At 49.1% G+C, this 27635-nt stretch overlaps 4 protein-coding genes across 4 annotated transcripts; 2 read left to right on the forward strand and 2 right to left on the reverse strand.

The window, feature by feature from the left end:
- Positions 1-11238: 11238 nt before the first annotated feature.
- On the reverse strand, positions 11239-13870 carry MFIFM68171_06760 (uncharacterized protein; the record flags this gene model as incomplete). The annotated part of the gene is made up of 5 exons (XM_071062180.1): positions 11239-11271; positions 11333-12714; positions 13030-13282; positions 13340-13696; positions 13754-13870. 5 exons carry the CDS (start codon positions 13868-13870, stop codon positions 11239-11241), a joined length of 2142 nt encoding a protein of 713 aa, XP_070918281.1.
- Positions 13871-15362: 1492 nt separating this feature from the next.
- On the forward strand, positions 15363-15942 carry MFIFM68171_06761 (Carbohydrate-binding module family 18 protein; the record flags this gene model as incomplete). The annotated part of the gene is made up of 2 exons (XM_071062181.1): positions 15363-15754; positions 15831-15942. The coding sequence occupies 2 exons, from the start codon at positions 15363-15365 to the stop codon at positions 15940-15942; spliced, it is 504 nt and encodes a 167-aa protein (XP_070918282.1).
- A 5392-nt stretch (positions 15943-21334) lies between these two features.
- Positions 21335-22068, forward strand: MFIFM68171_06762 (Endo-1,4-beta-xylanase; the record flags this gene model as incomplete). Its single annotated transcript, XM_071062182.1, has 2 exons — positions 21335-21623; positions 21704-22068. 2 exons carry the CDS (start codon positions 21335-21337, stop codon positions 22066-22068), a joined length of 654 nt encoding a protein of 217 aa, XP_070918283.1.
- Positions 22069-23173: 1105 nt separating this feature from the next.
- Positions 23174-26586, reverse strand: MFIFM68171_06763 (RING-type domain-containing protein; the record flags this gene model as incomplete). The annotated part of the gene is made up of 5 exons (XM_071062183.1): positions 23174-23444; positions 23529-23863; positions 23973-24089; positions 24500-26181; positions 26250-26586. 5 exons carry the CDS (start codon positions 26584-26586, stop codon positions 23174-23176), a joined length of 2742 nt encoding a protein of 913 aa, XP_070918284.1.
- Between the last annotated feature and the right edge of the window lie 1049 nt (positions 26587-27635).

Raw genomic sequence — 27635 nt, forward strand, 5'->3', positions numbered from 1 at the left:
TAGGTGACAGTGTTGAACTCTGAACGTTCCAAAACTTCCGGCGAAGCCGGTAATTTATAGGCCCCTGACCCTGGCAGTGCCCCGCCTGCACCTGACACCCTCCTGCACCTGACACCTCTTTACCCTCTATTACGATATGAACTTTCGATTTTAGAGGAATATCTACGTAAAAACCTAGTGAAAGGCCGTATTCGTCTATCCTAGAGTTCAGTTGCAAGTCCTATCTTATTTGTTCTAAAGAAAGATAGTACTCTACGCTTATATGTGGATTACCGCGGACTTAACCGGATAACGGTTAAGAATCGGTACCCTTTACCGTTGATCTCAGAATTCTTAGACCGAGTATCCGGAGTAAAGTATTTCACGAAGTTGGACCTGAAAGAGGTATACTACTGGATTCGCATCCGAGAAGGAGACGAATGGAAGACAGCTTTCCGTATCTGATACGGTCTATTTGAATATCTTGTTATACCTTTTGGCCTGACAAATGCTCCTACGACCTTCCAAAGTTATATTTAGACTGCTTTAAGTAGGCTACTAGACGATTGTTATGTATGTTATTTAGATAATATTTTAATTTTCTCTCTAGACTGGGAAACCTATACGACTTACCTCTGACGAGTCCTAGAATACCTGAGATAAGCGTAGTTATACTACAAGCCCAGTAAGTGTTTATTTTATTAGGATAAGGTGGAATTTCTGGGTTATATTTTAACTCCCTGTAAAGGGGTTGTTCTGGGAACACGTTGAGGGAGATGGACCACGATGTCTTGATACCGAAAAGACCTGGACCAGCGGGCGATATCTTGGTGAACAGCCTCCTATCAATTACACAGAGACTGATCCTTGCGGATCAGAAGTCCCCCGCGTGAGAGAGTTCCCTCACGGGGTTCTTATCTATCTTGTATCGTGACATCATCCAGCATCATTCGGCGGGTCCTCCTGACCTTCGTCTGGAGACTCTCGTTATACTCCCGAAGGTGTCGGTATGGATTCGGTACGAATTCAGACTGTCTAAGATTAACCTGAACTACAGTCCTATCGAGACATCTAAGTTTTCTTGAGATTTTATAATTTTTACCGTCGATTTATTCGAGGTTATTCGGAGATTGTATTACCGTTGAGTAATTTACTAAAGGGGTTACAGAACGGACGAAAACTAAGAACTCTCTGGTTAGAGGCCGAAGAGTATATAGCATTCGTACGGCTCAAGAGAGCATTTCAAGATGCGCCAGTTTTGCATTATTTCAACTCCGAACTCCCTGTTATCATTGAGATAGATGCCTCTGACTTTGTAATAGGAGCTATCCTGTTGCAGGTCCCGAAAGGGGGCCGAAAATGTCCTGTTACGTTCTAGTCGGCGAAGTTTTCTGGACCGGCCTAGGACTATAGAACTCCTGATAAGGAGATGATGGCTATTGTAGAAGCCTTTAAGTATTGGCGATACTACGTTAAAGGGGGTTGTTATAAAGTTATTATGTTTTCGGATTATAATAACCTATAAAGGTTTATGAAGTAAAACCGATTGAACGGCCGATAGGCTAGATGGTATATATATCTAGCAGGATTTGATTTTACTATTAAGTATCAGCCTGGGAAGCGAAATCCGGCCGATAGCCCCTCGAGAAGACTAGATTACGAGGATAAAGAACGTCCTGATAGACTCGAGTAGATGCCTACTTTTAAGAGCAAAATTGCTCGGGCAAACTGGATTAGAAAGCTGATTATAGAAAGAAATAAGATTGCCTATTGTATAGAAGAGAGTAAATTAGCTCGTATAAGAAACCCTAGTAAATTAGCTAGTACCCGGGTCGGAAAGACGACTGCGGAAGAGATTAAGAGAGCTTACTGTATACCAGAGAATAGCGAAGATGCTAGTATATAGGACCCTAGTAAACTAGCTAGTTGGAAACCCGAAATAATAGGTTGTCCTTCAGAAGTTACTATAGGATCGCTAAGTATTTATCTACTAAGACCTTAGGATTACTAAGAAGCCGATTGACTTAGATGGGAATAGATTGTTACTTGTTAATATACAAGAGAGTACGCTTAACTGGAAGTAGTTTATACTGTAGAACCGTCGAAATCTATAAGAGAATTGATCTTAGAGCTATAAGCTATAGATCCAGTAACTCTGAAAATCAAGGAAAGGCTAGTAAGTCTAGCCCGAAACTAGAGAGTTTTATTTAAATAGGTACTTAGATACGAATAAGAATTGCTATATTAAGGACGATTATTCGTCCTAGTAGAGCAAGCTGTTAAGTAGGAGTTACTCCAGCTTTTTTATAATAATCTATTAGTAGGTTATTTTGGTATCGAAAAGACTTTCGAACTGTTATAAAGAAAATACTTCTGGTATAGTATAACTAAAGATGTTAAAGACTACTGCAGAACCTACTATACCTACTAAGTCAATAAGATAAGACGGTATAAACTATATAGATCGCTCGAATCGTTATGGATTCCTATACAACCTTAGAGCGAAATTACTATAGACTTCATTATAGGTTTTCCTGTAGTAAAGAGTCCCGATAGCTCCGAGAAGGACATAATACTAGTGGTTATCGATCGGTATACGAAAATGAACCGATTTTTCCTAGTATCTACTACCATTACTAGCTAAAAATTGGCAGAGCTTATTTATAAAGAGATTGAACTCAAATATAGCTCTATTGATAGTTACATTAGTAATCGAGGTTCTGTTTTTACATTATAGTTTTAGAGCGATTTATATTACCTGTAAAAGGTATATAAGCGGCTTTTGACCGCTTTTTACTTGTAAACCAACGGGTAAACGGAGCGAATAAATCAAATACTTATTCAATACCTCCGTTACTTCGTATACTAAAACCAAATTACCTAGGTAAATCTCCTCCTAGAAGTAGAATTTATTGTCAATAGTACTGTCAATTCTACAATCAAGATAAGTCCCTTTGAAGTACTAATAGGTTATTAACCTCCGATTTCCCGCTATATCGAAGGCAATATACAAGAGAGGAGGATATCCAGTATAATTGAAAGAATTGAAAAACTTGCTGAACTAAGAAAATAGTTTGAACAAAATTAGGCTAAAGCTATAGCAGTCTAGAAACGATATTACGACGAGAAGTATACGAAAAAGGAGTTTAAGAATGGAAGTTTGGTATTGTTATCAACCCGGAATTTGAGATTTAAGTTACTAAGGAAATTGGTATTTAAGTTCATCGGTCTATTTCGTGTTCTAAACTGAGTCGGATCGCTAGCTTATCGTCTGGTATTCCCGGATAAGTACAATCGTTTGTATAATATATTTCCTATATCAATGTTGGAACCGTAGTATAGCCGAAAAGGAGACGATTCGTCTATGATACCGATGCCAGACCTTGAGGACGACGGAGAGTAGGAAGTTGAAGAGATTCGAGACGAGAGAAAATTCCAGGGTAAAACCTTCTTTTTGGTCAAATAGGCAGGCTGGCCCTCGGAGTATAATCAGTAGGTATCAGAGGAGGATATAACAAATATACCCAAGCTGGTATCATAATTCCGAAAAGTATATAAATACTAGCGAAAGCATAGGTAATAAGATGTTAATTAATATCTACCTATATAAAGCTATATCCCGGGGTATACTAGACGCTAACCCTAACCGAAATACCCTAGAAAAACCCCTGAAAACAATATAAACCTCAGAAAATTGAGGTCGGTACTAGCTCTAAATCAGGAGCTACCTCTACCCAAACCTACTAGGCCTCTATATCCTCTATATTAACAGCGATCTCCTCCTTAACCTTCTTAAGAAAACGGCACTTAGCGCCCGACTAATCTATAAAATCAATATTGCTAAGCGATAGACGAGCGACAGACCGTACCTCCTAGGCGCGTACCTCAGACTCGTATTGCGAAAAGTCAGCGATAACTTAATAGAAATATAGTAATTGAAACTGATATCAGCATTATAGCTGCGGTTCCGGCTAGGGTAGGACAACTGCTATAGGCGGAGTTGGCTATACAGCGCGACTATAAAGCAATATACTATATAAACTTGCTATTGAGATATCAGCGATTTGTATACGAAGATAAGCGAGATAAATGCACTTATAGAAGACGGCTTAGTAGTATCAGAAATACCGAATTGGCAGCGATAAACGGTCTTAGCGGTATCGAAAGCCCCGACTAGATCTTTAGCGGTAGCGGCGATCTTCTTACAGCTACAGCGAGACAGTATAGAAACTTAAAGGCGATTACCCTCCTCGTCGAACTCGCCTTCGGCGTCCTCTATACGATAATCGACGATAGCGCGAGCTACGTCGATAAGGATTATAACGTCAACAGAGTCGCCAACTATTCTGGCAGCAGCCTACAATCGTTAGCAAATCTCCTGCCAATCCGCTGAAAATATATATAACTTACCGGCATATACAACTCTTTCTTTACATTATAATAGGAGCAACACAAGGAGATCGACTACTCGAAAGAACAGTTAATCGTAAGGACCTCGCCAGAACAAGGGTTGGTATTTTTAAATACCGAACGAATGCATTTCATATACGGTATAACCTCGGTAGCGGAGGCGGCGAAAGCGTCTATCGCGACAGAAAAGTAGCCGAAGCGATAACGAGAAGAGAGAGAGAGAGAGAGGAAGAGAGAGAGAGAGGGAGAGAGAGGCGAGGACGGGCAGCAAGCCACGCGCAGGAGCAGAGCGAAAAGCAAGCGAAACAACGTATAGAAGAGAGCCTGAAGAAGAAAAGTTTTAGAAAAGGTAGGGGAGGAGAAGGGTATTTATACCCGAGGAGAAACGGCCAATACATATCTACAAATTTACAATTATATACAAGCCTTACGATTGAACAGTCGTATAATCTTTACGCGTTTTGAAGTTGCGAGGACAACATATAAGTTTGGATAGAAATCCAGACGATTCGGCTGTAATTCAGATCTCAGACCCGAACTAGGAAAGTGGGACCTCGGAGCCGTAAATCCTACTACAGCCCGACAACCGGCCGAACTTTTCCCGAAAACCTCCCGACTATAAAACAACTTACTCCTCACCCCAAACCATCGTTTCTCCTTTCCTACTACACAGTTCGTTAGAGCGGATGGACTATAAGGTCCACCGGTTCGACACTTATCCATTTATACGGCTACGAACAGCACTCGACGTACACCTGATATCTACCCGATATCATCCCAAGTCTTACCCCCTAAGTTCAGACGATCCTTAGTAGTAAGGAATCTGAGGACAGGTTCTACAGAGGGGAGGATAATTTGTAACGAGAGTCTTCAGACGAAGGTCAGGAGGACCCGCCGAATAATACTGGATGATATCACGATACAGGATAGATAAGAACCCCGTAAGGGAACTCTCTTACGCGGGGCACTTCTGATCCGCAAGGATCAGTCTCTATGTAATTGATAGGAGGCTGTTTACCAAGATATCGCCCGCTGGTCCAGGTCTTTTCGGTATCAAGACATCGTGGTCCATCTCTCTCAACGTGTTCCCAGAACAACCACTTTACAATATAGGGCTCGTATAGGATGGCATAGAACCCTAGGGTCGAGAGAGTTATCTTAAGTTCTTTTTGCTAAAGCAGCGCTAATTCGCAGAGGCCGTATAGGGCTTTCTTCAACTATAGGACTTTGTTAGAACTTTTATAGCTAGGAGGCATCTGTATATAGATAGCATCTTCTAGAGTAGCATTGACAAAGGCATTGACTACATTGAATTGTTTTAATTCGAGGTCGAATCTGGCCGTAATAGCTATAACGATATAAAATGATCTAGCAGCAAAGGCAGCTACGTAGATCTCCTATACCGATAGTCTTTGTTAGTTACCCCTAATAACTAACCTTACTTTACATTTCTTAAAAGTTTCGTCTTAGTTGAACTTATAGATATATACCTATATACACCCTAAAATATACTTGTCTTCCTTCTACGGCTCTTACCGGTTAACCTCAGTCCAACAGTCCATTTCGGCATTTACTTGTAAGTAATCCTTTTCAGCTTGGATAAATTGATCTTTGAATAGGTAGTCTTTAAGCTGGTAGTGCCACCTCGGCAACAGAGGTAAATCTTGGCTGTAGAGAGTCTATAGGCTGTAAGGCCGTCTAGTAAGTTGTTATACCATTGCCTTCGTAATTGTCTAATCATTGTATACGCTAACCGGTTGCTATAACCGTCCTGCTATAAAGGCAGCTATCCAGAGTTTGAAGGTTATATCCAGTACGGTTTACCGATCAGCTTATTAGATCGAAGCTACAAGTAATACGGCCAGTGGTGTTAAAGAAGGTATAGGATACAGCTCAAATCTTGAGGACGTATATAGAAATTGCACCTCTTCTTCGGCCTCTTCTTCAGCCGCCTCATCTTCCTCGTCGGTATCTAGTATCGGCTGTTCGATAATATCTTCTTCTAATGCTATGGATCTTGGTACGTCTAGTTCGAGTAGTTATATCGTTGCAAGGAGGTAGCTTAGTTCGTCGAATTGGAGATACAGGCAATTGTTCTTTAGAGTTTGGATATCCTCGTTGAAGATCTCCTCTTCGTTAAATATCATATCACTTATACTAATCACCTTGTTGGTTACCAGGTTCCAGATCCTATAGATATTTGAAGAGCTATATCCGATAAGGTAGCTAATCTAGGCTTTTAGTTCCAGCTTTGGGTTCCATTACCGAAGATTTTTTGGTTTATTAAATACCTCTTTTTAAACGCTTATTATCAAGGTAAAGGCTTTACAGCTGTAAACTCGGAGATAAGCTTAGTCTAGCTTCTTGTCTTCCACTACTATACCATCTCTATAGGCAAGGTAGGTATAGAACTGATCGTACAGGGTCTTCTAGTTATACCCGTATTTGGGAGTCTAGTTGTATAGGTAGATTGCAGCTCTAGCAATCTCTAACCAAATTATTACAGGAAATTTGGCACCGGCTCGCATTACCCTGATCTTTTCTATAATCACACCCCTTGAGCGTTCAGCACCCCTATTTTGCACTGGCGTATTGGGTGCCGAAGGCTCGACCTTAATAAAGCGTTATATAAAGACGGCCTTGATAACTAGCTAATGGAATTCGTTATCGCATTCCAATACCTTAGGCTGTAGTTAGCATTGTTGCTCTAGGGTACTAAAGAAATAATCAAGTGCTGAAACAATAGATTCGGCCTCCCTGTCTTAAAGGTAGTAGTCCTAGGCTAACCCAGACCATCTGTCAACTATCAACAACAGATATCGGTAGCTGTTATAGCCTTCTTTGAAGTCGAAGAGGTTAATGGCAAAGCGTATACCTGGACCTTCGTTGTGGACTCTGGGTTGTCGCCGGATTCGAAGCTTGGCCTTGGAGACTCTATACGCCTCACATTCGACTGTGGTAGGCCCCTTGATTCGTACGTCTTATGTATGTTAGACCAGGTGTTCTAACGTCTATAGGCTAGGATGGCCGAGCCGTAAATGCTATAAGTCAGTAATCGCTTTACTAGGTCATCTTTTAGTGTAGGTATTGAACCTATTACAGCGTGCAACGAAGGCTGCATTGAAGTAGGTATAAGGTAGGTCTTCTAGGACAAACTAGTCGTATCGATTTACTAGGTAGCTAAGGACAAAGCCATTGGACCTCTATAGGCAGTTGTTACTAGGACTTATATCCTACTAGATACCCTACTTTCATAGTTGCCGTAAAGATACCAGGTTGCAGACAAATCCAAAGCAGTAGACTACGTCTCGAAGCCGTAAGATATAAGTAGTTTTTGGTTAGCGTTGCTGTATCTGTGTAATGAGAGCTACAGGGCAAGACCAGGAGAACCAGCCGAATGACGGTGGATGATGTCACTGTACTAGGGTAGATAAGAACCCCGTAGAAAACCCTCTCACGCGGGGGACTTCTGATCCGTAAGGATCAGTCTCTGTGTAATTGATAGGAGGCTGTTCATTAAGATATCGCCCGCTGGTCCAGGTCTTTTCGGTATTAAGACATCGTGATCTATCTCTCTCAACGTGTTCCCAGAACAACCCCTTTACAATCTGTTGCCATCGAGGTCGTGACGGCTGGTGTCCCTGAATCTGGATATCCATATCTCCGTACCCTTGGATAGGTACTGAGCTATCGCCGGCCTATACATAGTCGCCAGGCTCGGCCTTCTTATAATTATTAAACCTATATCTTTAGTTAAAGATATAAATAGTAGTTCCAGAGTCTAGGATAGCTGAATTTTTCAAAGGATATTCAGTTGTTAAGAAAGCTGTCTTTATAACCAGAAAACTGCTAGGGCAACGGCCGATTTTTCGGCCTAGTCAACTCTGTAACTTTATCTAATACCTCAGCTTCTCGACTTCTTTTTATAACGTCGGATCCTTTAAGGCCTCGTAGGCCCTAATCCGAATATAGTCTCTTTCAGTAAAACCTTTAGGTACTAATTCCAGAAAGGCATAGTAGTATCTCTACAAATGGTAGAATTGGCTATAACAGGGACATATAGTTGTAGCTATACCTAAGGCCTTCTTTGGCCCTATTTTAGGTCTTTTGCCCTCTAGGGTCTCGGCCTTGCCCGGAGCTTTACTCCGCTTTTTGGGTTTGCCACCGCCAGAGCTACCCTATTGCATTCGTTAACCATTATTTTGTTCCCCCTTATCACTACCAGGGCCGACTTCGCCATCAGAAGCGTCCTCCTAATAGGCCTCTTTACTACCTTTTATAGCAGCGAAGGAAGGACCAAACGCACCTTTTACTATCCGGTAGCTACCTAGTCTACAGGCTCTCGTTAACTACTTTACCTCCTCCCGAAAGTCGTTAGCTACCTCTCAGTAGGTCAGGGTTAACTGCAATACCTTTACTGAAATGGTGCAGAAACACACATCTACACCCACATACCCACCAAAAACAAAGGGGAGGGCAAAGACGGCCAAATGCCCGACAGACAAGATAGACAAGACAGGCCAGGCGACACCACCACAAATCGGGTCCCTGCAGCCTAAACAAGGTCAAAACAACCTGTGCAGATAGAGCTCCCTCTGATCAGAGGGAGATCGCTTTGCACGCAGGGAGAGCTCGTCAATTGAGCTTGCAACAAGTGTGAAGAAAGGTCCTGAATTGATTGTCCTGTCTAAGAAGCAATGGCCAGGATAGCTCTACTTATGGTGCGAAAGAAAAATGGGCCCACGGCAAGTTCCAGCCCCTGGGCACCATCCTAGCAACTGTGTCCCTCTGATCAGAGGGACCCTGCCCTCTAGGGACTGTTTTCCCCAACTCATTACTCCTTTCACTAGCTTATAAGCCGTAACCCAGTAACTTATAATCAGCTTTACCGCATCAGTGAAATCCTAGAACTAGGCACTTGTCGATAGAGCCTCAGGAACTTTCTTCCTTTGGGCATTAGAGAGCACTTGCTCCCAGTTTTCGGACCACCTAATTAGGTCCTTAGGGACTCGTATAAGGGGTTTAACGGCTTGTCGATAGACTTCGCGAGCGTCTGAGAGTGCCTTGTCGTGACTGATACCGGCTTAGGTTTGAAGAGCCGAATACCACTCCGAGATTATCTCGGTCGGATCGTAGGAAGTAAGCTGGTAATATAGACTGACTATCTTTAGAATCCACTACTTCAGCCGCTCGATCTTATCGGCTTATTACTCGTACTTCTTGATCTCGGCTTGGTAAATAGACCATTCGAGCTGGAAGGTACGAAAACCGTCTACTATGAGATCACCGATTCCAATTGCTGACGTAATTGCAATTGCTGACGTAATTGCAATTGCTGACGTAATTGCAATTGCTGACGTAATTGCAATTGCTGACGTAGTTGAACCCGTAGCCAGGGCTACCGTCTGGTCGTCCTCAACCACAGATTCGGTATAGCCTCTAGCCGTAATAGTTGACTAGGTAGGGTTCTTGTGCTTATGACGTGCTGGGTCCGGAGCCATAGACTCGTTGAGAAATGGGGTCAGGCCTTGAATCTAGGCCCACGTATTCCCGGCAACGGCCTGGGCTTGGAACTGCAGGTTCTAGGATTCCCAGTCGTCAGAGCTGGTCAGGAAAATAGTCTTATCGTTGTTGACGGCTGTCATCTTGAATCGGATTCAGGGATGCTTTTGATTGTGCTTCCTTTATTGGCTTGCTAATCGGAGGTTGAGCGAATGAGACTCTTAATTATCGGAAACACGGCACCTCTGAATCTTGGGAAAATGAGAGTTGAGGGTTTTTGTGTCTTCATCTGTGCTGGAGAGCTTGCTCCTTTTATAGACGAGATACCTGTATAGGATAACGTCTGTTCAGTGGCACAGTCAGCTGCCAGCCTGCTTTAGCTGACTAGAGTAGATGGGTTTGACTCCTGCACTAGATCCTGTGATCCTGATCCTTTGGCACATGATCCTTTTGACAGTGCCATTCCAACTTAACCTCTTACTTAAACCTATATAGGTATTACCCACCTATATCTGGAATTACCTAAATAGATATAGGGATTACCCACCCGTACCCAAATGATTTTGGGTAGGGTGGGTTATACCCAGTAATATCTAGGTAACCCATGGGTACCCGTGGGTGGGTTTTCCTTTCCCTATCCAGCAGGTTCAAGATCCCTAAGAAAACAACGTCATGCTCGGGGTTTCGCGCACGCATACTCTCAATGACATCACGGGGCGAAGTGACTTCCCGTAGGTTTTCGGTTCTGTAGTACCAGCAGGTGGGACGCCACCGTAGCGCGCGGTCAGCTCCGTGCCGTATTAACAGCTCGCATACCGCTACCCAATTTTTTGGCCTGCTGCCTATAATTTTTTCAGGGCCACGCTCTAGGAAAGCCGACCACACGGTGCTACCCTCCTCCGCATCTTGAGAGTTGGAGCCTGTAGGCAGCTTTATCGTTGGGGTCCGCGCCATATTCCAAAAGGATGCGAACAACCGTTGGGTTTGGCAGTATTCCATCTCCAGTGTTAGAGTTATAGAGCAAATATCCCGAAGTCGCCCAGAAAAGCATATCTTGCAATTCGGACTTGATGGGGCGCCGCTGTCGTAACCTCGAGACAACATAGTCGGTGAAACCAGCAGCAACGGCAAAAGCCAAAAAACTTCGAGGGAGCCCTGAGTCCCCGTGGAATACGAACCTGGTCATTTCGGAGAACGCGAGATGCTCGGATTTCAATGACTTCGTTGGGTGCTCGACGGTTCGGTCTAGCTCAGCGAGGAGCCCTTCGTATTGATCAATGGGCTTGCCGTTCTTCTGAAAATGCTTCGCGAGTAATATGGCCTGGTTAATCAGAGATTCAACCTTGGTCAAGGGATCAGAATTCTGATGCTGAGTCTGAACTGCAGCGTTAGGGATATCCGTTCTTGGAAGATGGTAGTTCTTCGGGGAGACTTAACATACCAATTCTACGATATGGCAGCACTTTAATCGGCGGATAACACCACTGAGTAGGGCCAGATCCATGTCCAACACAGAAGTGAAGCCAACTGACCCCCGAAAGAAGTTATTCCACACCGCGGGTCGGGATATGAATTCCTTGGCGGTTTGGTGCATGAAGCGCACGTTGAAGACGCCTTCAACAAGTCCAGCACAGCGGCTTTTGAGTCGGTTTTGGTAGCTCATCCACCGTGGCCGCAAGTCTTCCCAGGTCTGATTGAGGAACTCGTCATCCGCCGCTAAGAGATCGCGTTTGCCTCCCTGTTTGATATGTCCCTCCTGTGCTAGGAATAACGTGAAGATGTCAAGATCTGGGCTTCGTTCCTGGCCTAAACTCCATCTCAAGATAAGTTCAAATAGTTGCCGAGACTCTAGAAGGTAAGCCTGGTCGATCATTTCCAACATCCGCATGTAAAGACCCTTTTTTCCACCCAGCTTGGCCGGGAGGCCATCCAGGACTTTCCACAGCTCATCTTTGGAGTTTCCGTCGGTATTGCCGCGTATCAAAAGATCTGTGACGAGTCGGACCCAAAGAAAAACCTCGCGTGACTTTTTGGTGATGACCTCCGCGAATACCCAGTGATTGGAGAGATCGGGAGCTTCGTCTGCCAGACGTCCTTGGCAATACTTTGAGATGGCTAAGGCTGTATGCTCGTGAACTCGGACGCTGTTGAACTGGTTTAACAGCTGCTCGAAGACGACTAATTCTCTGCTGGAGGTGCAGATTTTGAGGTCCTGGTGGCTGCTTCGGAGTCTGAGAAGGAACTTGGCGATTTCCCTATATCCGTCTTGAATCCAAGCACTCTGACCCCAGGTCGCATCCTCAGTAGGCCCGTCAAACTCCAACTCCAGATCCCTTTCAGTGTATTCGTCCAACCTGTCTATCATGCGATACTCGTCCAGCTCGTCAACAAACATGAAGATTTTGTAACCCTGTATGTGCTTCAACATGGACTCGAAGGCCGCGGTCAGGTTGCTCCAGAACTGGATGAACTTCGATATGTCAACCGCAGGCTGATCGAACAACTTCTTAAATACCTGGGGTATCAGGCTGCGTCTCGACTTCAGGACCTGATGGAGAAGGCTTCTGATCAACCCTTCTCGTGACTTTTGCAAGTCGCTTCCACGATCAGTGAAAAAGTAGGAAACTAAGATAAGCTCCCGTTTGGCTGCCCAGGTAGCGAGCGCCGCTTTCGTTTCCTTGTCTCGATAGAGAGACTTCATCAGAGTTGACTTTCCGCTGCCCGCGTTCCCGCTGATCCAGATGCCGGTGGTCTCTTCGCCTTTGATCCAATCCAGGAAGTTCGATGGGGCTGAGACAATTGAATACTGCGTAGAGCCCTTGCCTAGTATCCAATTACAGCTCTCAGCATATGCATCCTCGATCTCGTACTCTCGGGATTCCATTGTCGGGAACCAAAGAGCCATTAATAATTTTATCTATCGCGAGTTAGAAAAATAAGATAGCAACAGCCAGGAATACCATACTTACCCTGGATGGCAATTTCACCTCTTCCATAGGTCCCTTACGAGTGATTGTAAGTCTTGACGTCCCGGTGGTGTATAGACATGACTGGAACGAAACAAAGACTCGCCAAAGCAGATTGCCATCAAGTGAAGACAAAGGCGTTGAGGTGTGCTCAGAAATAGTGGCTACCTACCAGTTACAACAGCGTTCGAGTCAATTTGTAGAGGACTACCTTCGTCCTGTCCGGTGAAGGAAAGCCTATGTGATGGTGTGCCGGCCTGAAGACCGACTTGTCGGACGTTGCAAAGGTCGATGATATGGCTGAGAGTTCTTTTGTACCCTTCCTCATCTTGCGAAGCGAACTTAGTCATGTCCATGTGATTCGCATTGATCGCATCTCGTCGAACTCTGAATCCGTCATACGAAGCTGATGCTTCCGGAACGATCTGGGAGTACGAAATCAGCAGGAATACCCTTTTCATCGACATTCCATACAAGCATACCAAGCCGACACCGGTTGGGACTTCCTCTCTGATACATACTACTTCCAAATCCTTGGAAATGGTAGTAAAGTCGTCTCTCTGCTTCTCCAGAATGCCAGAATCGCGAGCCAATGTCTTCAGAAGCTGGGTATTTGGTCGTCGCAAGGAAACCTTGGCAATTCCAGCGACTATCCCGCCAATGGACGTCTTGGATGATCCGCGATGCGGTGTCCCCATGAAGACTACGCCAGATGTCCGCATGTATACCTCACCAAGCTTGGGATGTCTTCCATGGCTATGATACGTAGCCGACTTGATCAAGGCTTCCTTCACAACAAGACCTCCCAGGCTGTGACAGACAAAGACTAGCGGTCGCGTCTACCCACGGCAGTATTCAGCATGTTAACTTGGTCGCGGAATAAAGGTATGGCTAACAACGCCGTTTCGAAGCCTTGCGAGATCACTAAGCAGCGTCTTTGCGTGGCCGAAGATACTTTCCTGGCTCGATTGCCGAAAAAGCTGAGCAATATTTGCATCATAACCCCAAGTCATGACCCTTGCACCATCGAGGTCTCTCTCCTTAGTGAGCAAGTCGAGTGGCCAGCAGACGTTGCCCTTGGTCCAGGCTCTAAAACGCCCCCCCCTCAATCCGTGGACAAATACAAGATCGACTCCACGGTCCCCTTCGCCACAACCGTCGCGTATAATGTATGGTCCGACGGTGTCTAAGTTTGTCGTTGAGGCTCCTTCCTGCTCATCATCGTCTGAATCCACGTCCTTAGCACAGTTAAGCCAACTGTATAAATTCCTCATCACTAGGTTGCTTTCGCGCCGCATGAAGCGCTGGGCTACGGCTAAGAGGCGGACGTGAAGGACAGGTCTGTAAATTCCTGTGCAGGAGGGATTGCGAGGGGAGGATTTTTGGCGACAGTTTTGCCCGCAATTGCTGCCTAATCAATGGATCCGCCCCTCAGAGGAGCGGGGCAGCGTATCTGGACATGCGGGCGCCGCGCCTCACAACGACGAGGGCCAATGGTTGTCGGCCACACCACGCTATGGGACAATACACCTCGTACATTACATCGGCAACGGCACAATAAGAGGCCGATCGAACCCAAGGACCAACAGCCAATCTAATTCACCGGAAAGCCAGCTAAGCCAATAACATGAGTTCTGTTCTTAGAACCGACATCAATACCTATATAACAAGCGCACTTCTCACAACCTCTGACCAGCGCCTTGGACCTTTGACACATTACCAACTGGTTCGGCGTTCATAGCAGGCTCCATGACATATACCTAGGGTAGTGCTTGTCGCTCATTTATCCCAAACTACCTCCAAGACACTTTCCAGGTGTAGAGCTGTAGAGCCCCCTAACGGCCGCATACTGACGCGGCATCGTCTCGAGCGGGAGAGCCAAAACCATCAAAGAGACATTCGGAACAGTAAACGAGGCTGTCCGGATCCCGGTCTTGTCGTCTATGCCGATCTTGAGACTGTGGGTCATATTGACTCCCGTTCCTCCCCCAAGACCCACGTTGGATGATCGACGATTTTAGAGACGAACTTCATGCCCCTTGCATACCCGAGCAGTTGCGGCTAATCCGCAGCCACACGGAGCTTAGGGGGATCCCACGGCACTTGGATGTGGGGAGAACGGCCCCAGATTGCCGCGAATTTCCCGCCCGAACCGCGACGTTGGTAAGGGGAAGCGCACGCAACAATTGACGGATAAATTTATAGATTTTTTATTTAAGTCAACATTGGTTTAGACCAAGCACCAGTCCAGCTCAGACACCGTGTCACACCGCGTAAGCCCCTATAGTAGAACCCACTCAATACCGGCAGTTGTGCCGAGTGTAGATTAAGTCTCCGCTATAAGCCTGCCCTCCTATAAAATGCGTGGACGTCCGTAACAACGAGCCGGAAGACCATCCTCAGCCCCACGTTCCCACGACTACTACTAGTAGAGCAGTGCTCAGGGAGCAGACCGAGTTGAAGCCACCAACCCGCACGAGCCGAATCCGACGCCACGCCGACACAATGCGCTCGCTCCTCCCGCTCGTCGTCCTCCTCCCCATCGCCGCCCTCTCCGCCGTGCTCCCGGACGCGCCCTCGCCCAAGTCCGGGCTTGCCCCGGCCCGCCGGGACGTTTCCCCGGACAACACGTGCGGCCTCGTCGAGGCCGGCGCAGACCTGGGCTACACCTGCCCCGGCGAGGCCCCTTGCTGCTCACAGTATGGCTACTGCGGCGCCGACGACACCTTCTGCCTGACCTCGGCCGGGTGCCAGTCCGAGTTCTCCAACTCCACCGCGGCCTGCCAGGAGCCGACCCCCGGCACGACAATCTCGGTCGACGGGACCTGCGGGACCACTGAGGCCGGGGAGCACGGGTATAGATGTCCCGAGGAAGGGGCGACGTGTTGTTCTGCTGCGTAAGTTTATCTAGGAAAAGGGCTGCTTCTAGGCTGGTTGGGAAGCGTGGACGTGCTGACTGTTGGGCGTTTGTAGGGGGTACTGTGGGAATACCACGGATCATTGCAGCGTGGACAGCGGGTGCCAGGCTGAGTTTGGGACCTGCGCGGGTGCCAACACACCGCGGAGTCTGGTGGAGTTTATGTAAGGTAGGCTTTGTGGGGTGGTGGGGATTGGAGGGGAGCCTGGACAAACCAGGCTCGATCTTTGGGTTGCCTTGGTCAATCCGCCGCACTCATTTCAAAATTGTATCGGAATGTTCTTTCAGTCATGGCTCGTAAACAGCGCGTATATACCGACTTCTAGGTAGATAAAAGGCATACCTGGAAAGATCTGTCCTACAGGAAAATAACCCCAAGGCACACAGTGTCAGGCGCGAACGTACGTACTACAATATCTAACTTCTTACCTTTGGGATGCCATCTTGTGATGTTTCTGGCGAGTAAGATCCCCCTCCTCCGCCCTTTGATAGAGAATACTAGCCAATCTGCCGAGATATCAGTTGCCCGCGTGGCGGTTAGCTTCAAGCGCAAGGCTAAGGGGCGCTGCGCCTGAGAAACCTGAAGCATTTACATCTAATTCAAGTTATGTCAGTATTGCAAAGCAGCCTGACCACTTCACAGGGGCCACCCATTACAGCTTGATAGACCAGAAACATGCCCTCCATTGTAAGCAGATCCACCCCCGAGCCCCATCTCGACTATCAAACCCAACGTTGTTGGTCTCCCAACCCTGGCAATCTTTGTGTCCTATTCGGCTCGATCCCGGACTTCAGAATTCTTCTAATTTGATCGGCGAGCCCCTCGATGGCACAATCGAAGATCTGGCCCTCAGGGGTTGGGATATTGCCTAGAGCATAATGGTCGCCTTAGCCCGGACAACTACATGAATAATATGGGTGCATCCTCCTGAAAAGTGAATTCCAGCAAAGTCCGGACAGTTACTATCCAAACGCCGTCGGCCTTGTAGATGTCCCCACATCACGCGCACCTGTGCGGCCCGCTTGTCAAGGACCGCCTGATTGACACAGACAGCATCAACCAAGAGCATGCGCGCCATGTCTGGTTTGCGAAGGACGCTGGGAGTGTTTTCGGAATTGACGACGGCGGGGAAGACGAAGCCAGTAAGGCCAATCTCGACCTGCTATGGGCCTCCCTAGTAGGTAAGGTACATTAATAGGGTTTCGCACAGTATTTCGGCCTGCCGGCCATCTAAGGGAGGCACGAGAGATCTCGCACTCTAACTTGCAACACCAATACAAACTGGAAATACAATACAAATTCCCCGATTAGCTAGGTGTTTTATCACCGGCCCAGTCCCACTTAAACAATTGAGAACATACTCGCTCTTCCTCTTGTCCCACGACCACAGTAGCGCAACGTCACCATTGGCCGGGTAGTCGCCCAAGTGTTCAGCTTACGTAGGGCCTCCCGTGAATGATTGGGATATCCATGGTTAATTCCTCGGAGTCACTGCGGGGTTTTGACACAGCTGTTAAGCTTCTGTTGTGTGTGATGGATACTGTGGTTGGTCCGAACGGCTCCCACCTCTCCAGCCACTTTAAGTGGGGCCTCGTCGGGCATGGGTATTCATCGGGTTCAGGCCTCTGGGAGCAGGAGGATTCTCAAGGCCATCGAAGATTATTATATTGATCCGAGTTCGTTGATTACCAGGCCCCGAAAAGCTTCAGTTATTGCCACTGCGTCTCCCCTCATCAGGCATGTTGTAACCAGTACCAGCCAGCCGGGGCGCCGTCCTGTCCTATCAGAGATCTAACTTCCCTTCCCTACAATTGTCCAGCTCGTCGTCAAAGTGGAAACCTATGGACTACCGATGCTATTGGCAGGGAATGGCTAGCGTAGTACAGCCAGGGCGGTGGTGCGTGGGCGACGCGAACGGGACGAGATGATAGAGAAGGTCGTTATCCTCGTAGTCCTTGCAGATGTTTGAGTAGTTAGTCGGTATAGAGGATGTAATTGTCCTTTGCTAGCAGAGACGGCGCAAGACTGGTAATCGTGCCTTGATTGGTGGGGGCTGTCGCCCGGCAAAGAGCCCTGGCCGGCATACTCAGGCGCGTCGGTCAGGCCTTCCTCTATAATCGTACTTATCGCTCGCAGCGTCATAGCCGTATATTCGACGGGCTGCGACGCAAAGCGCCTTAGCTACCGGGGACACAAGCTCTAGGTCCGAGCGGAGTGGCCAGCGCCACTACATCAGCGATTGCGGGCTTGCTGTATTTCTTATTCCACTAGCGCTGCCACTCGGTGAGGCGGCTTGGGGGCGCTAGGTGTGGGGTGTTGCCGAAGCGCTCCATGAGAACTCCGTACTCAGAGTAGCGGGTCTTTTGTGCGATACTGAGCACGGTCGCATTGCAAATGTGCACGACGGCGCTGTTGTCGGTGACGCGAAAGAGATGAGCAGAAGCGAATCGGGAATGAGAGCTACGTGGTGAGTTCGCCCGTGGCCTATGGTAAGATCAAAGCCGACACTGGGCAGATCCTGGACAGCCGCAGAAAGGCAAAGGCCAACACCGAGGAGCTAGTCATTCTACATCGCCGACCAGGGACGGCCTGAGACATGAGGGTGAAAGTGACGAAAACGAATCCCGCAGCTCAAGGAAGCCGATAACATGATGGGCGAGGAAAGACAGGACTAATCGTGGCACGTAAGAAGAGAACAGAGCTAAGATCGGCGGTACTGGAGTTTTGAGCAAAGCCTTGTGAGAGGCGGTGCTCCGTAAAGTGAAGTGTCTACTTTTCTGAGCGAGACAAGGTCAGTGGCGGCTGACTGGAATCCAAAGGTTAATTAGTACTGACGAGCCGTTGGAGGCGTACCATTCCTTTGTTGGTCGCTTTGAGCTCTGCCAGAACCCTTTCGGTACAGTTGCAGCCGAAATCACCACGCGAAAGGACCGATGTATACCTCACGTAATTCGATACAAAACGTTTCGTCTAATGGTACTAATTATATCGTAGATTGTCCGACGCTGTTTGAGCAGGTCTGCTACTTCTCTCAAACCGACTTAGATGAATCTGCCCATAACCCCGACCGCCCTGATCACGAACTAGATAGCTTGGCATTTTCATTTCAGGGAAAACTTGCAGGATGACGGTGAATCCCGGTGCCGTCATCCACGTAGCCGGCCTCCTGTGTCATCGTTAACGAGAATGTGGCTCTCTGACCGAGTACTTTACCTCATCTACCTCATACATAGCCAATATTATGGTGTGTTACCGGTGCGCACCAAAGCCCTTTGGAAAGTGGCAGAGAGCGGCCACAGATCACCAGGGACGTGGATTTGATTAGGGGTACGTACTGCCCTGTGGCTGCAGGCTTGCAGGCTATTGTCGACCGGAAGAGGCCGCCAGAAAGTGGGTACTTTAATTAATATCCTGGGGCTTCAAGAGTCGCAACCTGCGAAAGTGCATGCTCATACCGGCTATCGCCGAAATGTCATCGACGCATTCTTCAACCTAGGTAAGAGGAATTATGGGCTTGAGAGCGTAAGTGTCGTTCTGTGAAAGCGCCACAGGTACCAAAGGAAGCTCCGAAGATGGCGATACTGAATGTTGTAATTGACTGGCCTATGGAAGAAAAAGAGAAAGTAAGCGAAACAGGCGCAGTGGAGATGGTGATAATCTATAGCTCGTTTCTAATTCTTGTTCGTCAAAGAGGGCCGCCACCGACTGAACTGACGAACCGGTATCCCACCGATTTGGTGTTTTTAGGGTCTGGAAAGATGGGCACAGGCAATATCAGTTGCACGACCGACCGCTTCTACAAGGTCCACAACATTACGCATTGGGCATGGCACCGCTCAAGATCGGGCTACAAAGGGCTACCATCGGCCTCTACCACGAATTCATGGAGACCCCACAAAGGCAAGGTGGAGACCTCACCGGTAAAAGGATCTGCACGAAATTCCTTACGGCTGAACCATAGCATAGGCTCTGCGTCAGGACAGGCCATGATAATGTGCTCCCGTAAGTCCTTAGGCATACTTCATAGCACTGACAAGATGGTCCGGGACTTGCAACTGGATTTCAAGGTAAGGTCGTTGGGATGTTGAGCTATCCGGACCGAAAGAAGTGAAAAGCAGTACGCGGGAGGAATGGGTGATGTAGGACGTTAATTGGTACTTCATTGGAATAAGGGAAAACCTGCGTAGTATCCTATATATCGCTGCCAAATTCTTGCTGTATGCCCCGACATCTCTATCAACACTCCTCACCCTTACTCCACGAAAATGGAGAAGTACGAACAGACAACTTCAAATGCGACAAACCATTACTCGTAGTCTTGTACTGGCCCGGCGCCATGGCACGCCGCACACGCTAGTTAGTGTCAATGAGGTTTCCAATTGGAATACTTTGATGGCTACAAAACTGAACTCACATCTTCAGTATCATGTGAACATGCCTACAGAATTTGCGGCTCGCGGCTTATTCCCTGCTGAGACTTCTCCCTGGATCTCCTTCGATTAGTCACATAATAACGGCGAACGCACCGTCTCTTTCCCAGATCATCATTCATGCGCTCAAGGCTCGTGCACATCGGTTCTTTTGCCCCGCAGATCTTTCGAGAAACGACATCCACCCTGGTTGCCCGACAATACCCGGGACGGTAGCCAGCAGATCTTCTTCCGCCGGTTGAGTACAGTCAGAGATAGCGCATGCGTGGCATATAAACTACGGGACGGGGAAGCCCCGGTTCCTGGGGTGGCAAGGAACCCGGCTCCCAGGCCTCCAGAGCCGAAGATGGTGGCACCAACGCCGATCCCTTTCCTAGCAAGCGCAGAACAGCGATCTCTCCCATTATTGCGCTTCGTACCCCGCGCTCAGGGGATAAACTACTTTTAATATCCTCACCTTCCACAGACGCGGACAGAGAGGACCTCGCAGCTGTGCGGAGATTGTTTGCTAATCAGAACCCCAGTCCGATAGATGGTGCAACCTACTCGAAGAAAAAAGGAAGACAAGACGAATGTTGTTGATTCCGTATACTTCAGTTGGAGTAGCAAGGTGACCTGACAACTCGAAAGCTCATGATCCCTCCCCTATATGCAGAACAACTTTGTGACCAGGGATTGCTCGTTTTCCGCTCCAATGACTGGCTGTCGTCTGCCGGCTGAATTCGGGGAAAACGGGGATTAAAGACTCGCAGCTCTTGGTGCTTTATGGAAAAAACCTGGGGTAAAGCAGCCGTTAATCTCCAGGGCTCTCACCTTGATCGGGTGTTTTCAACCCCGCCCATTTCCCCATGCATCGCCGGCAAATAGGATGCGGGGTGCAGGACGGGGGACGAACCGACCCTATCAGAGAACAGCCGTGTCCCGGATCCGGTAGCCATGCCAATCGCGGCCGATACCTCCGAGCGCTTCGTTACGTAGACGCCCTTATACACCCTTGATGGCGCAGGTCAGGGGGACCCAAGCCGAAAATACTATAAAGGGCGGGCGTGAGGCCGACATCTGATCGGCAGTCGCACTTGCAAGACAACAGCCTACACTTATATCAAAGTTTTTGCTGGGTCGCTTCGCCATGGTCTCGTTCACTCTCCTCCTGACGGCTCTCGCCGCCACCGTCACGGCCAGCCCGCTTGAGGCTCTCAAGCGCGGCATCCAGCCGGGTACCGGAACCCACGATGGGTACTTCTACTCCTTCTGGACCGACGGCCGTGGATCCGTCGACTACAACAACGGACCCCGTGGCTCCTACAGCGTCTCGTGGAACAATGTCAACAACTGGGTCGGGGGCAAGGGCTGGAACCCCGGTCCCCCGAGGCGGGTCGCGTACAACGGCACCTGGAACAACTACAACGTGAACAGCTGTATGTGCAACCGCTTCCCAGCAAAAGCTTTGCGGCTTTTTCCGATGCAAGAACAACCTTGAGCTAACTTGACGGCGCAGACCTTGCCCTGTACGGCTGGACCACGAACCCGCTCGTCGAGTACTACATCGTGGAGGCGTACGGCTCGTACAACCCGTCTTCCGGCGCATCGAGGCTCGGCACTATCGAGGACGACGGCGGCGTCTACGACATCTACAGGACCAGGCGCGTTAACCAGCCGTCCATCATTGGCACTGCTACCTTCGATCAGTACTGGTCGGTGCGTCGGACCAAGCGCGTCGGCGGCACCATCGACACCGGAAAGCACTTCGATGAATGGAGGCGGCAAGGCAACCTGAATCTCGGTTCTTGGAACTACATGATCATGGCCACCGAAGGTTACCAGAGTTCTGGGTCGGCTCAGATCGAGGTCAGACCTGCCTAACGAACTTCGCGGGCAATTGAGCGGTAGTGCGGGTACATGTATCTAGCAGCAGCGGGCCGTTTGACTTCTGCGTTGGACCTGCAGGCCGGAAACTTTGGAGTGATGCACGTTGTGTAAATACAAGGAATGAGGTTCTGCTCGGGAAACGTATTAAGATTGTCTCCCCCGTTACATGCCTGTGGCCTGTTGCTGTTTAACTCGGTCTTGCCCGTACCGTAAATGACTGCAATCCCCTTATTGGATAAGGTAAGGTACTTAAAGCCAGCGATGCTGCGAGTACTACATACCCGTTTGGGAGGCTTGGACAAGGTAGTGGATGACATTCAGAAACCACATTGGCTCGCTTGACTGACAACATGCTGCCAGACAAGGCAAGCCTAGATCCACCCTCGCCCCGAGCCAGACCACGGCGGAAACGGGTCCAACAAGTTACTCTTCGAAGGTATATTGAGTAACACCTTTACAGCAGGACGTTGTTTGACATTCACGCCACATCAACGTATTACACTTCCCGAAAAGCTTGTCTTCCCGGCCGTCACCGGCTGGGACTACGCAAGCAGGTAGTTAGCATAGTACCGCTTGAACAGTAGCTATCGTTTAACGTGCCTTTAACCAGTTCGGTCGCACTTGAAGGAGGCCGAGGTGGCTTTGGGCAGAATTACTCTCTTAATCTTCAGCGCCCCCTCCAAGCAGCCCATTCCTCCCAGCCCCCCATTCCCGAACTCTCCCCGCCACATCCATTGGTGCGCACGCTGAAGCCGTAGCCGGAGTCGTCGTGATACCTCCCCGAAAAGCCCCATTCGTAAACCTAAGCTTGTGGCGTGTCTTTGTGCTCGAACGAGATGGTGCCGGGGTCCGTCCTCGCTGTGGTCGAGCCGTCGTCGTGATAGATGGTGATGGTGGTTTCAGAGAAGTCGCAATCATTTCTGCCGCGCGTAAAGGTTTGGGCCCAGTCATCCCCGAAGACGTGGATGCCGACAGCGGGTTTGCAAAGGGTGGTTGCCGTGTCGGCGAGGAAGACGATGGCGACGACCGCCTCGAGAAAGGCCAAACGGGAAACGCATTGGGAAAATTGTAAGGCAAACTCTGGATTCGTCTTATATAACTAGCTGTTATCCTCATCCGGCTCCGCATTGAGCTCATAGACACTATGAAACCCCGACGCCCCCTGATGAGGCTGGAGAGTAATAATCTTGGCGTCGCTCAGATCAACAACATCGTCTCCGGGCAAGGCCATAGGCGCAGAAAAGCCAATGAGCTTCGTCGCCCGAGTGTTACAGATTCTGCAAATTGTGGAATATAGATTTGTGCCGTAGCTGTGCGTCATGTACCCCTTGATGCATGAGGAGCAGAAGGCGTGATTGCAAGGGCGCAGGCTGCCGAGATTCGCCGATCAGTAACCTGAAGGTATACAAAGATGTCCACCACGGATCAGATACGTAGGTAGCGAAGGTACTCACATAGAATCGCAAAGCATCTTCCCGCAGCAGGTACACCCCACGTTATTCGCGCTGGCAATGTTCGAACCCAGCTGTATGACATCCCCGGCGGCATCAAGATCTCCCACCCCCTTGATTCCAGCCAGATATGCGGCTCCATCAGTGGCCACACCTTCCTCGTACGACGCGAGAAACGGCAAACCCTGCTTGAGATACATTTGCGGCGTGATGGGTGACGGCGGTGCCAACATGCCTGTGAGGGACTCAAAGGCCACTGAGTTGAGAATCTGCACACTCAAGATCGTGGCTCGGCCTTTGCACCACGTGTTGGGGCCAAAGGGGTCGGCGAGAATAGGCTGTCGGATCTTGGAGCCTGCAGCGATGCCCATCGCCCATCCGGTTTGACTTGTGTCGTGGCCATGATCAGGGTCAAGTTCGAATGCATAACGGGTGGGGAGGACTTACTCTTGTGGCTTTATCGGACGCCCTGTTGGGGCTGTTGACGCCGTAGCGGAAGCGGTCGGCATCCTCGGCGGAGCGGATCCGTGCTGGTAGGTCTGCCTCGGACTCGCAAAGGCCATGCTGGGTGGAGTGTTATCCTCCTTAGCTTCATAGCCTTGCGTCACGAGCAGTTTTGGTGGTCTCGGTGGCGGAGAGCCGGTGCTTCCCCAAGTGGCTGGCTGCGGTGCAGAGTAGCTTGAAGTTGGCGAATTAATGGAAGGAGAATCTGTAGAGGGACATGAAAAGGGACTCGCGGATATGGGCGGGGACATGGACGGTGGTGAACTGGGCGCACTCGGAGAGAAACTTGGAGATGCTGATCCGTAAGTCGGTTGTCCCGAAGCTGGAGGAGAAAAATTAGTCCACTCGCTGGCATGGCTCTGCTGCGGAATGGGTGGGTAGTTCTGTGACGGCGGATAGGTCTGTTGCGGGTAAGGCCTCTGCGGTGGAGTATAGAAGCTTGGTTGGGGCGGGGGTTCATGGGTATTCACTGGGTAAGGCGAAAGGCTATCAACCAGGTACGGGTGACCCTGGCTAACGCATGTTGAATTTTGGGAGGATATGTCGTTCTGATATATCGGTTCGACAACCTGTACACCCTGTGTCTGGCCCTGGTATTGATATCCATATGCTTGTTGTTGAACGCTTCCTTGCTGGGATTGTGGCTGTTGGTATGGGTTCGTGTATGACGAGTATTGTCCTCCATAGCTGTGATCCGGCGTCGGGCCATATGTTGGGACTGGCTGTTGAACCACGACAAGGTCTCCATCCGCTAGCCCCTGTTCCTGCAACGTCGACGCCCCGGTTCGTAATCTTCTTCCTTGATGGTAAAGTTCCAGATCGCTTAGATTCTTAACACCAGCCTTGGGAGCGACTTTCTGGTGTTCCGAGAAGCAACGTTCAAGCGTCCACCATGGGGCCCACTCAACGTTCTCAGTCCGATCCTCGCCAGGATTGCTGTCCCTGTACTGAAGTGTCAAACGGAGCATGTAGACCGCTGTCATTCGGATGTCCATCCCGGGATAGAAGTCAGTTGGGGAAGAGGCGTCTCCACATGATTGGTGCGGGTACGGATACTGCACTTGCGACTGGTAGAGATGGCGGAGATAAACGGGTCGATGTATATTGTCTGCCAGCTCGTCCTCGCCGCCCGGGTCATATTTTTGCGTCTCTGGGACCACTACGTTGGGGTTCTCGTCAAGAACAACGATCTGAGCACCGAGGTCGCCCGGTGTCTGGTGAGGGCGAGGGAAATATGGCCCCGCTTGCGAGAGATTAGGGGAGGCTGGGAGCTGCAACACCCATCTGTCTCCTGGGATGATTTCGAGTTGCATTCCACCGACTGTCTCCTTCCCGGTCACTTGCTTCTCCACCGAATACCCCGACCCCAGGGGCATGGCGACAAACTGTTTGACAACATCCTTGCCGACGCAGACTCCATCAAGGTATTGCTGCGGAGGGATCGAGAGGTAGTCCTGTGTGGCAACCTTATAATCCGGGGGTGAGTTCCAAGGCAGCCCGGAAACAGCGTTGACGCCCCCAACAAATACACGGATCGCAAAAGCGTCCTGGTGAGCCTTGAAAGAGAGGAACATGGCTTCGCGTTGGTAAAGGGGAAAGAAGACGCCGCCCTTGCGTGCCATGTCTATGAGACTCTGGTTCCTTGAGGCTTCGAGCTTCTTGGAGATGCCGGCAATGTTGCTGACGGAAACCTTGCCGAGTCGGACCGGCTGATTGTGAGTTTTGCCGTCCTCGGGAAGACGTAACGTTCGATTGAAGGTGATCTCTAGCTCAGCGGGAAACGACGTGGCGATGACCTTGCCGTCCTGGCAACGGACCCGTAGTCGGCGAAGGTTCTGCACGAAGGTGCCGAACTGCTCATTTCTACTCATCAGTGGCCCTTCCCCGGTCGTGGTGTCATAGCGAGACGGGCCGTCGACAACAGGAATCTGCAAGTTGCTCGGGAGCGCCTTGTCGCCATCCCAGCTCCGCGCTGCCCAGGTACCGTTCTTGGCAGATAGAACCTCCAGGTATCCGTGTTTGGCCAGCAATCGGTTGACCTGTGCGAGGGTCATAAACCAGGGGCCGCGAATCAGAACGGCGAGTCTCAGCGAGCTGCCTGGTTTCTTCAGACCGTCCAAGGTCAATCGAATCATGCATTCGGGAGGCCACCCTAGACAAGAAGTAGGCTCTCTGGTTATTATGACAGCATCTCCAATACTTGAAAGTAAAACTTAGTACCTTCTTCTAGTGATAGCACTTCAGCGACTGCTGTTAGGGGGTGAACCGGTTGTGCGGCGACTTCGACGACCCCTCGGGCGTTGGGGTCAGGCTCAAACGATGCCAACCATGACCCGAAGCCATTGAATGTCCCGATGTCATCTTCGGGTTGTACGTTAGAGTTCGAGCGCAGGCCTTTGCTATTGGTTCCCGGGTGCGGAGCTAGCGAGGGTGACGGATTGGGCGCATTTAGCACTATAAACTTTGGATCCAAGACCTCATCTTGACGCCAAGGGTCGGGTACATCCTTCGCTGGGTCTTTGCGGAACTTTCGGAGTTTGTTGGCCAACTTCTTCATAGTGAGTGACGGGTACGCGGTGATCAGGAGATGCGCGTTGGGTCAAAACAAGTGCTGCCGCGAAAATCCTAAAACCTTCCCCGAGTGCGGGGACAGCCGATGCGGCTGAACGATGGGGTGCAGATCATCCCGCCACTCAGTAGGCCCAGACCAGCAGCCACCGCGTTTAGCCATTTGGGATTAGCTGATTTTGTCCCTAGGGAGCTTGCTGACAGGGTATGGCATTTTATTATTCTTCCTACACCGCTTTACCCAAGATAGGGTGTGCCGGACCTTCTACCGCGTACATAGGAAAACCGTACCGTATAGGCCGGGTGAAAACCTATATCAACCGGTAATAGGAAACAATAGTAGTAGACGCCAGTTAGTTTGGGTATGGCATTTTAATATATCAATGTCATAAGATATGATTGCAACTGCCGGAAGCGCTGTATCGTGTCCCCTCTACGATTTGACGTCGGCCCGTTCTCGAGAAGCTTGGCTACGGTCTTCTCATCATCCCGGAAAACAGCAGCCTCTAGCACTATGCCGAAGTGTTTAACCAATGTGTGTTGACGTTGGCACAGTTGTACCAGAATGCTTACAAGGGTTACTCTATCCATGAGCCGCCGATGTATATAGAAGGTCAGCTCTTACAACCCCCAACCTAGATACTGCTAGAAGAAACTATAATATAGCCAAGCTGGGAACCCGGTTCGGCTTGGTGGCTCTTAGCCAAGGTCCTAGAAATCGGTTTGTTCTATTTTATTTTATTTTATTTTATTTTTTTTTTTTTTTTTTTTACTTTTCTTTCTCGCAGATACTAGTACGAATTTGGAGCCCCAATAGCGCCATTCCGGCAGCCATTTGATGTGAGCGCCTATAAACCAGTCTCAGCCTCTACCTCTTCATACATGTACTTCTGCGACTCTCCGAAAACATTTGCTGATGTTCAGATGCCCAATCCCGCACACGCCGGATGCCCGGCACACCGCTTACAGTTTGCGTCATTTGTTTTCTATTAGACCCAAGATGTTGCAGGACTGCATCGATTAATTCTTGGTAATACT

The sequence above is a fragment of the Madurella fahalii genome (assembly GCF_045866475.1).
Source record: "Madurella fahalii IFM 68171 DNA, scaffold_3, whole genome shotgun sequence".
NCBI classification, from domain to species: domain Eukaryota; kingdom Fungi; phylum Ascomycota; class Sordariomycetes; order Sordariales; genus Madurella; species Madurella fahalii.